Raw genomic sequence first — 18582 nt, 5'->3', positions numbered from 1 at the left:
GACTGTCTCGGTTCGGTTCGCGTGTGTTTCGTTTGGTTCATGCGCTGCTCCTTTTTCTCATAGGCGAAGCGTTTACACTCCCGAGCAGAAGGTGGCGGTACTGCGACCAAAGCCAACCACCTGTAGAAAACAAGAAGAAGAAGCAAAGCAGCGTAGCCGAACGTAGCAGAAAAAAATCAGTTGTTGTGGAGAATTGTGTGGGTATGGCGAGTGGGAAAGAACAGGAGTTGGAAGTAGGGTGGCCAGATGTCCAGCTTTAGGGCGGACAGTCCGGATTTTCATTGCACTGTCTGGCGTCCGGCGCCACAACCAGCCGGACGTGTATTTGTCTTTCTTTACCCCCAGATTCCACATACTCCGTCAGCGCTCCGCTCCGCTCACGTACGTCGTGCGGAGTACTTGTCCTGTCATGTAAATCAATGAGATCTGTTCCACATCCTCCGCTACTCCTCCGCACGTCTCTGTCCACGTACGTCTTCTCCGTCCTTCACTGTCAAAATACGGAACTGAGCGCTTTTTTTGCTCTGCTCCGGTCAGTCCAGATCAAGACCCACAATTGCAATCACACCAAACAGGAAAAAGAATGTACAGAAGACCCGGTTTGTCAAATTAAGGATGCAGCAGTTAAACGTTCCTACTATAGCTGTTTGTTGCTGTTCTTTATTATGTATGAAGGATGAAGTCAGATGTCTCGGCACTATTTGTATTTAGATAAATAAATAGTTAAATGCTTTCATTTGCAGAACAGCTCGTAAAAAAGTCATTATGGTTGTAACTTATGCAAAGCTGGTCCTTTCAATGCAATTTCACTTCAGTTTATTTTTATAGCTCCAACTGACAACTATGTCATCTCAAGGCACTTTACAGTTCACCAGATCATCCAGTCAGATTGATTCAAAGTTTTCTAAGTAAAACCAGTTGACTGCATCAATTCATTGACTCAAGCATGCTTGTAGCGACAGTGGAGAGGAAAAACTTGTCATGGAACGCGGACAGAAGGACCCAGTATTCAAGGAGAGTCAGTAGGATAAGGTTGGTTTTTCTTTTCGGATTAGTTTTTCGTCCCAGTTCTGGCATGCGGGAGATTCTGTGTTTTGGGTCTGTGTCTCCCGATGTCAGAAGCCCGTGTTGTGTTTGGGTTTTTTTTTTTTTTTGAAAGTTCAAACGTTTATTTAACAAAAACTAAAGTAGAGCTGTGGCTCGCGGACACTGCAGGCAGGGGGGCAGGGCACCGCCCAATCTCAGACACTCTGGTTTAACAGTCCAGACCAAGAATGTCCCCAAGTGCTGCAGTCCCAGAGGTCATGCTTGAAGCCGATCCTGGTCAGGGATCCAGAACAGACAGGAACAGGCAGGATCCAGATCAGGCAGGAACAGAAACAGGTGGCAGGATCCAGACTTCCAGGTATCCACAGGCTCCCAGGAGGGACCAGAAGCATGACCAGGTGGTCACGCACAGGAGCAGACAGGATCAGGTGCAGACAGGCAGGCTCAGTGGAAGAGGGTAGCCGAGACAGGACGTGGAACCGGAACTTGAAGCAGGACTTTAAACTGGTCTCCTCCCTGGAGCCAGGCTTACTGGATAAAAACTGAACCTCCCCACATATTGAGCCAAAAAACCAGAGGACTCCGCGGGGGAGGAACAGTGGACGATTAGAAGACGAGACAAACACTAAAACCCTCTTTCTACTGGCTGCTAGGATCCAGGACACGAACCAAGGAACAAAACTAACAGACAGGCTAACAGAAAGACAAGCAATGATCTGGCACTGAATGCTCAGGCTGAACTGAATATAAACCAGAGGAAACAGGTGAGAGGAATACATTATAATTGAGGCAGGGAGCGAAAAACCACAGGTGAAAGGAATGACTAATTAAGGGAGAGCAAACAGGCCAGATCATGACAAAACTCCCTTTTAACAGGACGAAGCCAGGCTCAGTGTGAGCGGCCATCTGCTGAGGCCGACTGGGGTTCAAGGAGACAGAAGCAGAGATACAAAAGGCAGCTGTGAAAGGCGGCCACTGGCTGCCATTCGGCTGGCGTTTGACTGGGAAGGGCCATTTTGATTGGCTGCTACCGTTAATCATTACATCTGAGTTCTGAGGTTATTGAAACTAAGGCCGCCCTAACCCCTAAATCCTCCATCACTATATAGAAAGGGACTATATAGTGGACTTTATAGTGAACTCAGTTCACTTACTGTTCGGATTGATGATCACTACTTTTCCCTCCCTGTTGGTCACATAAGTCCGTCTCCTTGCATGCTGCCTGCGCATTCTTTGTTATTTGTTGCCGTCACATAAAATCCCATGATACTTTGCCAGAATAGCTCTTGCAAAGCATTCTGGGATATTTCTGCTTGTCTAATAAGCTAGGATGATTGCAAATTTTGCCGGAAATTTCGAGTCCACTACTTTTCATCCACTCATTTAAAATGGCGTAACCACTATATAGTGATCAGGGCGGACATTCGGACACACTCTAAGCCTCCCGAGTTCCCTTCTCCTCAGCTGTTCCTCATTATCCTCCACACGATATTTAAGTTCACCATTGGCCGTTGTTCTCCCGCCATCCCGTCATTATTCATCTAACTCACCATGCTGCTCCTGAGTTCCAGTTTGATGCAAAAACAAACCCTCCCAAACTGACATCATGCAGTCGTTCTCTTTTTATCCAAATCCCAGAGGTTTTGCAGTTGTGTCATGTCATCTGTAAAGCTTGTTAGTTCTTCCTTAAGTTACGTTTTATTATTTGTAGCTTCAATTTCTATTTCAAGTACAGTAATAAAAGTATTCACAAAATATTCATTGCATTTGTCAAGTATAATTACTATATAAATTGCATATCTTATCCTAAAATATCTTTAAATAAAGAAAATATTCTTCGTATTTAAAGATTGATCATTAAATGAACTGGAGAAGAAGAGCAGTGTCTGTGTCTGTTTATACTTTGCCTCAGGTCCATCCAGAGCCCAGCAGTGCGTTTAACAAACAGCACAGCTTGCTCAGTAACAAGTTACTGAAGCAGAGCCCCATGTAGCAACATGACACCCTCAATGAGCCGTGTAATATTCCTCCTGAAATGGAGAACTTTCCTCTTCTGACAAGACTTATGAAAGATGCATGAACACTGGTTTGGCTAAAACTCAACAAGCATACGCTGAAAGTGGGCACCAGCAGTATTTCTATCATCATATGCTCCTTGGGAACAAGCTGGGTTTGTTAAATATGTAAAACATCCAGTTAGTTTTTCCCGACGGTATCATATATGCAGGAAAATACAAGAAAACTTGTTAAAAATACAGGAACATCCTTATGACTGGGAAAATGATGATGAATAAAACCAAATGCATCCTCAAATTGCCATGAAAGTTAAAATAAACGAGCTACAGGCTGTCATGATTCTGCAGCTGCGTTCAGATGTCAGTCCTGGTTTCGGTGCAGAGCTTTGGCTGTTTGTGCCCTAAGGAAAAGTATCTGCCTGGTAATTCTCGTAGTAGCTGTCTTTTTGATCAGGCTGCCTGCAGATCAACACTTTAACACTATAGGCTGTGAAAATTGTAGCGAAAAACACAAGAGAAAAACAAAAAATATCTGCAGGAATAGAAAGCAGTTGAATTCAGTCCTTTACTTGTCTCTCTGCAGGTTGGGTGGAGAACATATAAGACATATCTGCAAATAATCAGAAAGAAAATGAGAAGAAAGTAAATCTTTTTATTGAAACATGCTCTTAAAAATGGACCCAAGTCCCAGTTGCCTCCATTTTTAACACTCCAGGCTAAATTTGAATATGAATATAACACAGTGGAAAACTACGGAAGCTAAGAGCGGTCGTACTCAACTTTTTATTTTTCCTTTTCCTTCTTGAGATAATAACATAACTATCTCATTATCACCATTAAACCATTAATTGTTTTGTCGAGATAACACGATAATTATCTCGTTATCACGAGAAAACAGTTATGATTTCTTGAGATAACGAGATGACTAACCTGTCTGGGTAATGAATGAGGCTGGCCATCAGTCCTGGATTCCCAGTCCATCCATGCCTGCGGGGCCCGTAGTTGTGCAGTCGCGGTGCCGCCTGTGCGAAAATAATGAGCTTTTTTGTTTCCCTTTTCTTTTCATTCATTGTCAGGTCATGCTGGGTGATTGGATTGCTTGGAATACAGTAGAATCAAATCTGTATTTTAATGAAAATCTTTAATCTGGACTCATTTAGTAGTTAATGCATCTTGTAGCTGTTCCAGGCATAACACCAGGGCTGTTCAGAAAACACCCGGTGCTAAGGCACTGGAGGCATAGGTCTAATTGCTTATGAATCAGAAGTGGAAGCAAACCAACAACGTCATCTCATTACCTAAAAGTTAAACAAAGGATTATTTACAGAATTACACATAAGCTGCCATGACTTACAAATCCTCTCCCGCTGCTGTGGTATTGAAGTATGTAATCAGTTTTAACACACACCAATCATCTCATTATCATGAGAAAACGGTGTCTGTTATCTTTAGATAATGAGAAAATTAACCTGTTTTCTTGAAAAAGTATCTGAGGAACTCCAACAAAGCTTAGAGGGAGCAGCTGCCGTAGTTTTCCCTCTAAAATTAAAGTCTTGATCTCTGTAGATGTGGAGCTAATCTGTTATGACAACTAATATTTTTACTACTACAATTTACCACCTGGTAGTTTTTGGGCTATAGGCATAAATAATGAAGCATTTCTACAGTAGTCGTCTATTTCTGTTAGCGCTCTATGTTAAAGACTTTATTCTATTTATACAGCATGCTACTTGTTGAATTTAACTGTAAGTAGTTCAGCAGCGGTGGCTAAAGCTAAAGCTGCCTCTTCCTCCGATCTCTTGTCTTTCTGGGTTCGGTTCACACGCGGTTCACCTCTGGATGGTGGGCCTGAATGCTCCTGATGTTGCTGTCACTAAAAGCTGCTTTAAATGGGTTGATAGTGTAAACTCTTTTAGACTGTTGGTAGCAATCAGGAGGATGGATGGATGGATGGATGGATGGATGGATGGATGGATGGATGGATGGATGGATGGATGGTGGATGGATGGATGGTGGATGGATGGTGGATGGATGGATGGTGGATGATGGATGGATGGATTGATGGATGGATGGATGGTGGATGATGGATGGATGGATGGATGGATGGTGGATGGTGGGTGGATGGATGGATGGATGGTGGATGGATGGATGGTGGATGGATGGATGCATGATGGGTACATGGATGGATGGATGGTGGATGGATGGATGGATGGATGGTGGATGGATGGTGGATGATGGATGGATGGATGGATGGATGGATGGATGGATGGATGGATGGATGGATGGTGGATGGATGGTGGATGGATGGTGGATGGATGGATGGATGGATGGATGGTGGATGGATGGATGGATGGATGCATGATGGGTACATGGATGGATGGTGGATGGATGGATGGATGGATGGATGGTGGATGGATGGATGGTGGATGATGGATGATGGATGGATGGATGGATGGATGCATGATGGGTACATGGATGGATGGTGGATGGATGGATGGATGGATGGTGGATGATGGATGGATGGATGGTGGATGGATGGATGGATGGTGGATGGATGGATGGATGGATGGTGGATGATGGATGGATGGTGGATGGATGGTGGATGATGGATGGATGGATGGATGGATGGATGGATGGTGGATGATGGATGGATGGATGGTGGATGGTGGATGATGGATGATGGATGGGTGGATGGTGGATGGTGGATGATGGATGATGGATGATGGATGGGTGGATGGTGGATGGTGGATGGTGGATGATGGATGGATGGATGGTGGATGGTGGATGATGGATGGGTGGATGGTGGATGGTGGATGATGGATGATGGATGGGTGGATGGTGGATGGTGGATGATGGATGGATGGATGGTGGATGGTGGATGATGGATGGGTGGATGGTGGATGGTGGATGATGGATGGATGGATGGTGGATGGTGGATGATGGAAGGATGGATGGTGGATGGTGGATGGTGGATGATGGAAGGATGGATGGATGGATGGATGGTGGATGATGGATGGATGGATGGTGTATGGTGGATGGTGGATGGTGGATGATGGATGGATGGTTGGATGGATGGTGGATGGTGGATGATGGATGGATGGATGGATGGATGGTGGATGATGGATGGATGGTGGATGGATGGTGGATGATGGATGGATGGATGGATGGTGGATGATGGATGGATGGATGGTGGATGGATGGATGGTGGATAGTGGATGGTGGATGATGGACCGGTGGATGGTGGATGGTGGATGATGGTTGGATGGATGGTGGATGGTGGATGGATGGTGGATGGTGGATGGATGGTGGATGATGGATGGATGGATGGATGATGGATGATGGATGGATGGATGGATGGATGGATGGATGGATGGTGGATGGTGGATGGATGGTGGATGATGGATGGATGGATGGATGATGGATGGATGGATGGATGATGGATGGATGGATGGATGGATGGATGATGGATGGATGGATGGATGATGGATGATGGATGGATGGATGGATGGATGATGGATGATGGATGGATGGATGGATGGTGGATGATGGATGGTGGATGATGGATGGATGGATGATGGATGGTGGATGGTGGATGGATGGTGGATGATGGATGGTGGATGATGGATGGATGGATGATGGATGGTGGATGGTGGATGGATGGATGATGGATGGTGGATGGTGGATGGATGGATGGTGGATGATGGATGGATGGATGATGGATGGTGGATGGTGGATGGATGGATGGTGGATGGTGGATGATGGACCGGTGGATGGTGGATGGTGGATGATGGATGGATGGATGGATGGTGGATGGTGGATGGTGGATGATGGACCGGTGGATGGTGGATGGTGGATGATGGATGGATGGATGGTGGATGGATGGATGGTGGATGGTGGATGATGGACCGGTGGATGGTGGATGATGGATGGATGGATGGTGGATGGTGGATGGTGGATGGTGGATGGATGGATGGATGGTGGATGATGGATGGATGGATGGATGGATGGATGGTGTTTTGTGTTTTTTGTAAGTCTGCTAACAGCAGCTGGGGAAGTTGTGGCAGATCTAGAAACCACGGCTCAGACCTGCGATCCTCTGAAACAGTAGAAAGGAAGATCTTCAGGGCATAAAAGACGCTGCCCTCTTTGGAGAGCTGGATGAAACACCACAGCTCCCTCTGCTTCTTACTCCCACAGCATTGACCTTGATCTGCTGTTTTAGAAAAACCTTTAGGTCTCTACATTCCATCACCTGAGCCTACAGCTTTAAATATAAACTGTTTCTAGCAATCATAGGTTCTTCTATGCATTATTTTCCCTTTTTCACCTAAAACAGATGAAAATAGCCAATGACACTTTTCAGGTCTGAAGCTGCAGCTGACATTTGATATCAACTGGTCCAGTTCTTTTTCCACCTCCATTGATTTCCATTGATCCAATCCGTCTGCCTGCAGCTGTTCCCTGCAGCTGCTGTTTATATACTGACTGCGTTGCAATTTTATCATGCGAACCTGCGAAGCAGTTTTAAAACAGCTTTTAACTTCATACAGCAAGAATAAGAATCACATTTTAGTTTGCAAATTGCTGTTTGAAATGTCACTTTTATGTTCACTTTTAAATTGTAACAGCTCAGTTGTTGCTTACCGAGAAAAGCAACTAGTGTTAAGCTCTTAACATTGTTTTTCTTTTCTTTCATACTGATTATCTTTAATTAAGAGTATCAGAAAAGCACATAAAAAAATCCAACTAATCTTCCCTTTTGTCTATATAATTAGAACCACTGTTTCCCATGCATGGCTGACTGCTGTCCTCTCCCTTTGCACAGGTCCATGGGGTCGGTGTATGGGCAGTGAGTGCGGACCTGGAGGCAGCCAGAGCAGAGCGGTGTGGTGTGCCCATTCTGAAGGCTGGACCACCCTCCACACAAACTGTGACCAGGCAGAGCGGCCGGAAAACCAGCAGAGCTGCTTCAGGGTGTGTGACTGGCACAAAGATCTTTACGAATGGCAGCTGGGTGCTTGGAACCAGTGCGTCCCAGTAATGATGCGCAGTGGTGGGGTGCAGCGGCCAGCTGTGTGCACACGTGGAGAGGAGGGCATACAGACTCGTGAAGTGGGCTGTGTTCAGAGAGCCGATGGCGAGCCTGCACAGGATGCAATTTGTGAATACTTCGAGCCTAAACCGAGGCAGGAGCAGGCTTGCCTAATACCCTGTCCTCGTGACTGTGTGGTGTCTGAGTTCAGTCCGTGGACCTCATGCTCTAAAACATGTGGCATTGGCTTACGGAATCGAATACGCTTTGTTCTGGCGCCACCACTGTTCGGTGGGTCTGCCTGCCCCAATCTAACTGAATTCCAGACGTGTCAGCCTGGACTGTGTGAGGGGGAGGACAACCTCTACAGCCTCAGAGTTGGACCCTGGGGCTCCTGTTCTGTCCCTTTGCCAAGGCAAGTCAGGCAAGCTGAAAAACCAAGCCGGGAGAACAGCAAAAGATCCAGGGAAAGCGATAAACCTGCTAAAGACGGCAACAAACAGTCCAGAGACGGTGTAACACCATCCAAAGGAGGGGAAAAACAGGCCAGAGAAGAACGCAAGAAAAAACGAATGAGAGATGATGAGAAACAGTATGAAGAAAAGGAAACAAAGTCCACAGAAGGGGAGGAGAAAGTGTCCAGAAATGGTAACAAACCACCATCAGGTAACAGAAAACTGGGCCGAGCAAACAGGAAGCAAGGCAAAGCCTTCAGACAGGCCGATCGACCCAAGCGGCAGAAAAAGGTAAAAAACAAGGCAAAAGAAGACAAAATGAGGGAGAAGGTCAAAGGAAGGATAAGAGAGAAGGGGAAGCCGAAAGACCCAGAGACCAGAGAGCTGATCAAAAGGAGGAGGAACAAGAACCGGCAAAACCGTCCAGGAGGAAAATTCTGGGATCTTCAGGTCGGCTACCAGACCAGAGAGGTGACCTGTGTGAATAAGAGCGGAAGCATTGAAGCTCTGAGGTAAGGCCATCTTTCACTACATCATATTTCATTCGTACAGTAGTAGTCATTCAAAAAGTCCCTACTTTCCTCAGTGGGACCTTGGCTGGTTCCCTGTTAGCTTCAAAAAATTGTGAGTTCATATAGGACAAAAAATGAATCTGACACACCAAGGGATTTTCAAACACAGCTTCCTGCAGGAGGAGAAAGGCTGCCTGCTCACATTTCACCGCCTTTCTCCCTGCTCCCTTCACAGTAGAGCCTTTTATTAACAAACAGGATAGGGTGGGTCATAAGACAGAATGACCCTGTAATGACCAATCAGCTGGAGGCAGGTCTTCAATGTTTCATATGTACACACACTAACTGTCTTCAATAAACCTAACATTCCCTACAATTTCTTTTTAAAAAACATCTATTTTTGTACTAAAATATTCTTTCTCTCACGGTTTGTGGACATTAAGATCTAAAGAGAATCCTCGTCCCCTGGTCAGACCCTGTAATTCAGTGAAAGGGTGGAGTCAGAGTAAAAAAGTATGCACAGCCATTCGGTTGGCTTTTGACTGGGAAGGGCCATTTCGAATGGCTGCTGCTGCCGCATGTCCCAGTTTGTAGATCCTGTTGAGGTCTTGTTGTAAGAGATTCTCAGCTTGTATTAAATACACCAAATGTTTTAAGTTATTATCTAGCTGAAGGTTTTCAGAAAGATAATGAAATCTCCTGAGCAGCAGCATGAGCATGGCATCATGAGCAGCTACCAACAAACTCGGGAGCAAACGATAGAAACATTCAGCTAAGAGGCAGTTTATCGGACCCTGGGTTCACCATCGGTTCCATGCTGTCCTTGTCAGCTGGCACTGCCACTTACATTAAAGGAGAATCTTTGCTGGGGTCGTCCTCTGCATGTTGCCCCTGAACATTGTGAGAACTCTCTGGGTTCGATTCACTTTATTTATAATCCATCCATCCAGCCATGTTCTTCACGCTTTGTCTTTGTCTGTGTTGCGGTTGGGCTGGTGCTTATCTCCGGTATTCTACGAGTCCGGTCCACCCTGGACAGGTTGCCAGTCTGTCGCAGAGACACACCACCATGCACACACACACTCACATCTAAGGACAATTTACAGACACCTATTAACCTAACAGTCATGTTTTTGGACTGTGGAAAGAAGATGGAGTACCTAGAGAGAACCAATGCATGCACAGGGAGAACATACAAACTCCATGTAGAAAGACCCTGGGTCAGTAATCAAACCTGGGAACCTTCTTGCTGCAAGGCAGCAGAGCTACCCACTGTGCCATCATGTGGCCCATCAAGCGCTTCTGTCAAGGAAACCAAGTCGGTTGCATCCAGCCATTGACTTGCAAGACTTGCTACTTAAAATTCTCTTTTCTGTTATTCAATAAAAGTACGTTTTAAGATCATTTGAGGTGAAAACAATCTGCTTTTAAGCGTCACTATATGGACAATTTACCGATTTAATGCGTAATAATAGAAAAATTTTGAAGTTGAGATGACAGCGGCAACCAGTGGAGCTCCAAAGCTAACCGTAACCGAGGCTAACGTTAGCCCGTCTGCAGCAGCCCTCTCTCTGCATAGCTGTGTGTGAAGGACCGCTGGCTCTGTTGGAGTTTTTTTTTTGTTTTATTTGGCAAAATGTGAATTTGATTTGTGTTAATCTGACTTTGTTAATTATTATTTCCCCAATAAATGAAAAAGGTTAGAATTTATTACTATCTAGAGACTATTAATAACAAGAGGCGAAATGCAGCTCCAGACCAGCTTCTGTTCCAATTGACCCAGATTTATTCTGCATGCTCCCGTTCTCCCAGACTTTCCCGTGTTCTTCCCAAGAACATACACGGCAAGAACACAAGTCCGTACTCACTTGTTGTGAATTGAGAAACGGCCTCTAACTCTTCAGCAATCCTCCAAATCAAGCATGCTTGTAGCGATAGTGGAGAAGAAAATTCCCTTTGAACAGGAACAAACCTCCAGCAGAACCAGAACCAGTGTGAGCTTCTAGCTTCCTCCCAGATTCTACTAACATCCATGATAGGTCACCAGTATATGCATGCCCAGTATATGCATGCCCAGTATATGCATGCCCAGTATATGCATGCCCAGTATATGCATGCCCAGTATATGCATGCCCAGTATATGCATGCCCAGTATATGCATGCCCAGTATATGCATACCCAGTATATGCATGCCCAGTATATGCATGCCCAGTATATGCATGCCCAGTATATGCATGCCCAGTAAATGCATGCCCAGTATATGCATGCCCAGTATATGCATGCCCAGTATATGCATGCCCAGTATATGCATGCCCAGTAAATGCATGCCCAGTATATGCATGCCCAGTATATGCATGCCCAGTATATGCATGCCCAGTATATGCATGCCCAGTATATGCATGCCCAGTATATGCATGCCCAGTATATGCATGCCCAGTAAATGCATGCCCAGTATATGCATGCCCAGTATATGCATGCCCAGTATATGCATGCCCAGTATATGCATACCCAGTATATGCATGCCCAGTATATGCATGCCCAGTATATGCATGCCCAGTATATGCATGCCCAGTATATGCATGCCCAGTATATGCATGCCCAGTATATGCATGCCCAGTATATGCATGCCCAGTATATGCATGCCCAGTATATGCATGCCCAGTATATGCATGCCCAGTATATGCATGCCCAGTAAATGCATGCCCAGTATATGCATGCCCAGTATATGCATGCCCAGTAAATGCATGCCCAGTATATGCATGCCCAGTATATGCATGCCCAGTATATGCATGCCCAGTATATGCATGCCCAGTATATGCATGCCCAGTATATGCATGCCCAGTATATGCATACCCAGTATATGCATGCCCAGTATATGCATGCCCAGTATATGCATACCCAGTATATGCATGCCCAGTATATGCATGCCCAGTATATGCATGCCCAGTATATGCATACCCAGTATATGCATGCCCAGTATATGCATGCCCAGTATATGCATGCCCAGTATATGCATGCCCAGTATATGCATGCCCAGTATATGCATGCCCAGTATATGCATACCCAGTATATGCATGCCCAGTATATGCATGCCCAGTATATGCATGCCCAGTATATGCATACCCAGTATATGCATACCCAGTATATGCATGCCCAGTATATGCATGCCCAGTATATGCATGCCCAGTAAATGCATGCCCAGTATATGTGATGGATGGACAAACCACCCTTAATCAAGCTCTTGACTATGGACTCAATTTCGTTCCAGTATTGTAGCAGTACCTTTGCTGTTTTCTCAGATTAAATCATTTTTCAGGTTTAAATTTTTTCCAACTTTATTTTTTTTTTCTTTTTTTTTTTCAGTATGCATTTTACAAATTGCACTGTGTTTAAATGGAATTTTACAGCTAAGATTTTCTTCACTTCCAGCCCAATAGAAATGATTTTTTTCATTCTTGACCAGCAAAAATGTTTCTCCAGAGGAAAGCCCGCCCCAGGAGTGAAGAAAACATAATCAGTTTGAAAACAATGCAATTCGCAAATTACATCTAGAAAACAGAATTTTAAAAAAGAATAAGAAATTGAGAAAATCAAATTTGAAAACATAAAATCTGTAAAAAATGAAATAAATTTACAAAACGTATTTTCTGCGTGCAGCAGTGAAGGAACCAAATTCACTCCATACTTCACTATTCACACATTCAGAGCTAAAAAGGTTCCAGATCTGCTGACTTTAAACAGGTTTAGGTGGGAAAGGCAATGGAAGACATGTTGCATAATCTGACACCTACTGCTGAGAGTATAACCAATTATTTGTCCCACATTTCCTTATTATATCAAAGCATTTTAAATTCGTTACTGGGCATTTCTTGTTTTTGTCATAGTGAAGATGCCGTTAACGAGCAATTTAGGAAGCTAGGACCATTTCTGGATATCTTTGTGTTTGTTGAAGGTAAAAACAGCTCTTGTTTTGGAAAGAAAACACTGAACTTTCAAGTTATTCGTTCATTTCCGTTGTTCTTATGGGCTTGAGAGCTCCTTTTCTCTTACTTTTACACCTTATTACGGTTTTGACAGAATTAATTCTTCTAATAAAAAAGGCAAATCGATTGGGAGAGAGAAATCTTAACAGTTAGCTATTTCCTCTCTGCAGTTTTTTAGATATCCTGCTTTTTCACATAAAACATTTTCTCACAAAAGGACACACTTTTACATGTCTACCTTCTGTAAACCTTTGATTACAAAGAAATGTAAGAGATATAATCATGTGTTTGCATTTATTCCAGGTAGATGGTATAAAATGCTAAATCCAGATTAAGCCACCAGCGTTCCAGAAATGTTTAAATCAACTCAACCTGATGAGAAACTGGTTTGATTCTGCAATATCTGACCAATAAGCTGATCTTGGCATGTATGAAGTCCTTAAAGCCAGTACATTCGGTAGCGCGTAGATCTGGGAGGGTCCGTCCAAGGTTGTGGATGCTGCAGAACTCCATGACATTTCTTCACACTTCAGGAAGTGTTATTCTAATGAAAGCTGGCACCGGCTCCACTTTAACATTGTTCACTGTTTGCAGTTTCTGTGGTGTCAGAGAGCCCTGCTCACTGCTACCATCATAAATGACCTTATTCTGTCTCTATGGCTACTCTGCTCTAAAACAGGCCACTGAACACCATCAATTAGCTCCTAAGAAAGCCGTGGCCCCTGCAGTGGATTTCCCTGCTATGCCTGAAAGAATACACACCACAGATCTTCATCATTCATCATGTATGGACACATGGCTGAAGGCTCGGAACAGGCTTAGCTGTGCTTATCGACTGTAGATGTTGGAAATAGGGCACGATCAAGTTGATCTACTATGAGGTCACATTAGCATGGGGCTAATTATTGCATACTCTAGCTAAAACTACAAACTTGGAAATGTTTCCTATTTTAACAGCTTACATTGGAATCCTTTCATATGAGAACAAATATTAAACTTTTACGCTCTGTTTCATGCAAGCTTTTTGATAGAATCTGGTTCTGAATTCTACTTCCAGATATCACATGAAAAGTTTACTTACTTCTATTGTGTGACTTAAACGTCTCTGAAAATATCCAAAGGGTTTATTTTTAAATTAAAACCTCCATTTGAAACACAGAGAGAGATAATTAAAGACCAGACTGGAGGGTTTCTGCCCAGCTCCTAATCAGATTATTTCTGCTCTGTGAAGAAACAATCATTCCACATGTTTGCTGTTTACCAGGTGGCTTGTGGCAAATTTTAAACTAGACTTTTTATGCATATCTTTCAGAAATCTAACTGTATGATCTGGTTGAATTTAATTGAGATGACGCGTGTTGTGAATTGGCGCTATATAAATTGAATTGAATGTCTTTCTTCCATAAAGGTTTGTGCAGTATGTGACTAATATCGTCTCCTACCTCAGTTGTAGATCCCAATCATGAAGTGGAACCAAATTTATTCTATATTTTAAACTTTTTGAACAAAAAAAAAAAAACCCTGAATCGAGTGGGCAAAATGATTCAGTTAATTATTCAGCCCCCTTGAGTTCACACTTTGCTGCGATTCCAGCTGCAGGTCCTACAGGGGTTTGTCTCTATCAGACTTGAATTTTTTCGCATTCTTCCTGCAAAAGAGCTGGAGTTCAGTGAGATTGGATGGAAAGTGTTTTGCAAACAGCAGTTTTCATGTCTGGACTTGGACTAGGCCATTCTAACCCCTGGATAGGTTTAATGGTGAACTGTTCCATTGTAGATGTTGCTTTCGTTTTTGGATCATTATCTTGTTGGAAGATTAATCTCCATTCCAGTCTCAGGTTCTCTGCAGACTCCCTTTTCTCCTGTATTTGGCTCCATCCATCTTACAATCAATTCCAACCATCTTCCTTGTCCCAGCTAAAGAAAATCAGGTCCAAACCATGATTCTGCCACCACCATGTTTTACAGTAGGGATGGTGTGTTCAGGGTGATGAACTGTGTTGCTTTAGACCAAAGATAACACTTTGAATTGCAGCCAAAAAGTTGGATTTCTGTTCCATCTCACCAGATCTCCTTCTTCCACATGTTTGCTGTGTCTCCCGGGTGGCTGGTAACAATCTTTAAACCCAACTTTTAATGGATATCTACCAGAAAAGCCTTCCATGAAGACCAGATGTGTGCAGCATATGATTGATTGTTGTCCCAAGGACAGAGTCTCCATCCTCAGCTGTAGATCTCTGCACTTCATCCAGAGTGATCATGGGCGTCTGGTCTGCGGCTCTGATCAGTCTTCTCCTTGTTTGAGCTGAAAGTTTAGATGGAGGGCCGGGTCTCTGTAGATTCCCAGTGGTCTGATACTCTTTCTGTTTTAATATTATCGCTGCTCAGTTTTCCTTTAAATGTTTAAAGCTGGGAAATCTTTTTCTATCCGAATCTGGCTTTAAACTTCTCCTCTACAGCATCTGGGACCTGCCTGGTGTTTTCCTTGTTCTTCATGATGCTCTCCGCGCCTTAAACAGACCTCTGAGATGATCACAGAGCAGCAGCATTTATACAGAGACTTGTTTCCACACAGGTGGATTCTACTGATCATCATCAGTCATTTAGGTCAACATTGATCATTCAGAGAGCTTGATGCACTGAAACTAAAGGAGACGATTCATTTTACACGCCCCACAGTTTTGAATTTGTTAAAATAGTTTAAAATATCCACTTCATGTTTAAAAGTTCCACTTCATGATTGTTGATTCTTAACAAAGATTTACAATTTTATATCTTTATGTTCAAAGCCTAAAATTCGGCAAAATGTCGAAAAAGTCAAAGGCAGAGTAAAAATGTTTCACTGCAGGGATTCAGTATTTTCATGACTTTACTGTTACTTTTTTTTTGTAAAAGAATGTTTTCTTCCACTTGCATAGCTGCAACTCTTTTTTCCCTTCTGTTTGACAAGAACCCACTTTAAACGCCTAATCTTTAGAGATTCCAAACAGAGGGCACTAAATTACACATGCAGTTTCTTTTTTAGGACTTGCAGCACATTTTTCTGCACAAATAATTAAATGTGAAAACCAGTTTGGTTCCACCCATTGAAATAAGCTGACTGTGACTAGCATTGTCAGCTTGAGAGTGGCCGTAAAAGGAAGATGAGTTTCTAAGCCATAATGAAAAAAGTAACCTCAAAAATAATTATAATACTAATATATATAACATATATTATACTATATGTAATAATTGTAATTGTTTTATTAAATCAAGGGAGAAATAAAATGTTTCCAAGCCTAAAAGATTTGCGCTTTAAGGGGTTCATCTTGCAGAAAGTATTTTCAGAAACATGACACAATATTTAAGTTCAGTCATTTTTTATTTAATTGTTTAAAGATTCTGTCATCCTGCTGCATTCATTTTTTTCTGTACTTATTTATTCTGCTATTCTTATCTCTGACGGTCCAAATATGTTTACATGTTGAAAGAATCTTTGTGGCAAAAATAACAGAAGATAGTTTTACATGTGAGTTTACACCTGACTTTAAGAAGTATTTAAAAATATGAGAAAAAAAAAACTGTTATTGATTCAGAACATTTTTTTCACTTTGCAAATGGTAAATGTTTACATTTGCATATTGTCCTGCTGTGAATTTGTGCAGCTTGGTCATTAAAATATGATATGCATATCAATCAAGGCCAATTCTTCGTGCAAACATGTGCCTGTTTTCAGAAACACAGACCTCCTAAAGATCAGGCCTTGACTGTATTACCTCCACCTAAATGGCTGCAATCTGAGGCTTATTACTGGTTAAATGTAATGTGACCCAAACTAAGATCCTCTGCAGTTAAATTGTGCTAAAATTTGCAAAGGAAATTGAAAAACTATCAGATTTTCAGGATTTTCAGCAGAACTACTTTCATTTAAGCTCGCAGAGAGCTTAAATGTCTGCAAACACAGTTATTGTGCTCTTTATGAGCCACATATCAGATGTACAGCGGTAAAGAGAGTCAACTTTTATAGAAACACAAAATGTTCTTTAACCTTTTAATTAATACAGACTCTTAAAACTTAAAGGAAGAGAAAAAGATGTGAAGGAACTCCCACAGGGGAAAATATTATAGTAGAAAATATACATGAATCTATTTAGAAAATACATTGTAGCTACATTTATCGATCTTCTAACAAAATGTACTGTTTTCTTGTTCTGCAGCCTGTGCTCCCAGGAGACACTCCCAGTGACCTTTCAGGCCTGTGTGGTTCCCAGAGATTGTGATGTGACTGAGTGGTCTGAATGGTCAGCCTGTTCCAAGCAGTGCTATGACCCCAGTGGGGCAAAAGGGGAGCGAACCCGCAACAAGAAAGTCAGTCAGTTCCCAATCGGTGGAGGAGCGGAGTGCCCAGAACTGGAAGAAAAGGAGCCGTGCAGCCCCCAGGTGGGAGAAGCCCCACCGTGCATTGTGTGAGTAGACAGTGTTAAATAATTACATCCGGCTTTTCAAAGTCATTATCATGAGAAAAGATTCTTCTTTAGCTTCCTCCCACAGTCTGTTCTTTGATAAAGTTTGAAAAATTTACCAGCAGATTATGAATACATTAAATAACTAGAACTGGATGTTGATGTTTAATGCATTCAAGGGCAAAACAGCAGATAATTGTAAATAACAAATGATGCAAAGATCTTAAATGCAATGTCAGAATTAATTCGGTTTTACATTGAATAATGAATAATGACTCAGAAATGCATTAGAATGTAGCAGCACTGGAGCATAATGAGTTAGCTCAGATAGAACCAGGAAGCCAGGCTACGAAGCGGCGCCGAGCCAAGACATAAACTTCAGTGCACCTCATCACAGTGTCATCATTCCTCACCACGGCTGGTTCTAGACAGGTATTGAAGACATAATACTTAAAGGAATAGTACACCCAAAACAGGATTAGCCTTCATTTTCTACTCCCCCCCATGCTGAACAACACTCTGGAGTACTTTTTTGATATCTCAAATGCATCTGGAGATCTGGGAGGCTTCTCGCTGTCTGCTGACATTCAAATAATGGAGGTCTATGGCGCCCGAGGCAGAAAGGTCCATAAAAGTCCACAAAAAACGTCTCAATATTCCTCCATACTGCTTGTCCAATGTATTCCAAGTGTCCTGAGTGGGTAGCATCCAGAATTTACTCGAAACGAAGTCATTTAGAATGTTTTAGAGCATAAACAGTAGTGTATAGGATTTCCTGAAAGCGCGCACATGCGCGCTCACGACGCTACGGAAGCCGGCAGACCAAACCAGATGAAAGTGCGCATTCAGCTCGGCAAAGAACTCATGCTCTTCCTCAACTCTGAAGTCCTCAGACATTTTTCTTTCGTTGTTTCTTTCTTTGCACAGGTAAACAGCACATTTCTTCTTCTACGCTTGCATTATTGGCAGAGCAGACGCTGAATGCGCACTTTCATCTGGTTTGGTCTGCCGGCTTCCGTAGCGTCGTGAGCGTGCATGTGCGCGCTTTCAGGAAATCCTATACACTACTGTTTATGCTCTAAAAACATTCTAAATGA

The 18582-nt window shown here is 43.0% G+C and overlaps 1 protein-coding gene across 2 annotated transcripts in view; it reads left to right on the top strand.

Annotated features, from left to right (window-relative positions):
* The window catches only part of thsd7aa (thrombospondin, type I, domain containing 7Aa), a 214236-nt gene that overhangs the window by 52696 nt on the left and 142958 nt on the right, over positions 1-18582 (top strand). For both annotated transcript variants that reach the window (XM_038285906.1, XM_038285905.1), the window contains exons 2-3: positions 7888-9061; positions 17240-17488. In XM_038285906.1, coding sequence (XP_038141834.1) covers positions 7888-9061; positions 17240-17488 — 1423 coding nt within the window. The remainder of the gene's footprint in view (positions 1-7887; positions 9062-17239; positions 17489-18582) is intronic.

The sequence above is a fragment of the Cyprinodon tularosa genome, unplaced genomic scaffold (genome assembly GCF_016077235.1).
Source record: "Cyprinodon tularosa strain WSP-4 unplaced genomic scaffold, ASM1607723v1 ctg217, whole genome shotgun sequence".
NCBI lineage: Eukaryota > Metazoa > Chordata > Actinopteri > Cyprinodontiformes > Cyprinodontidae > Cyprinodon > Cyprinodon tularosa.
This window is presented reverse-complemented; position numbering and strand designations above follow the sequence as displayed.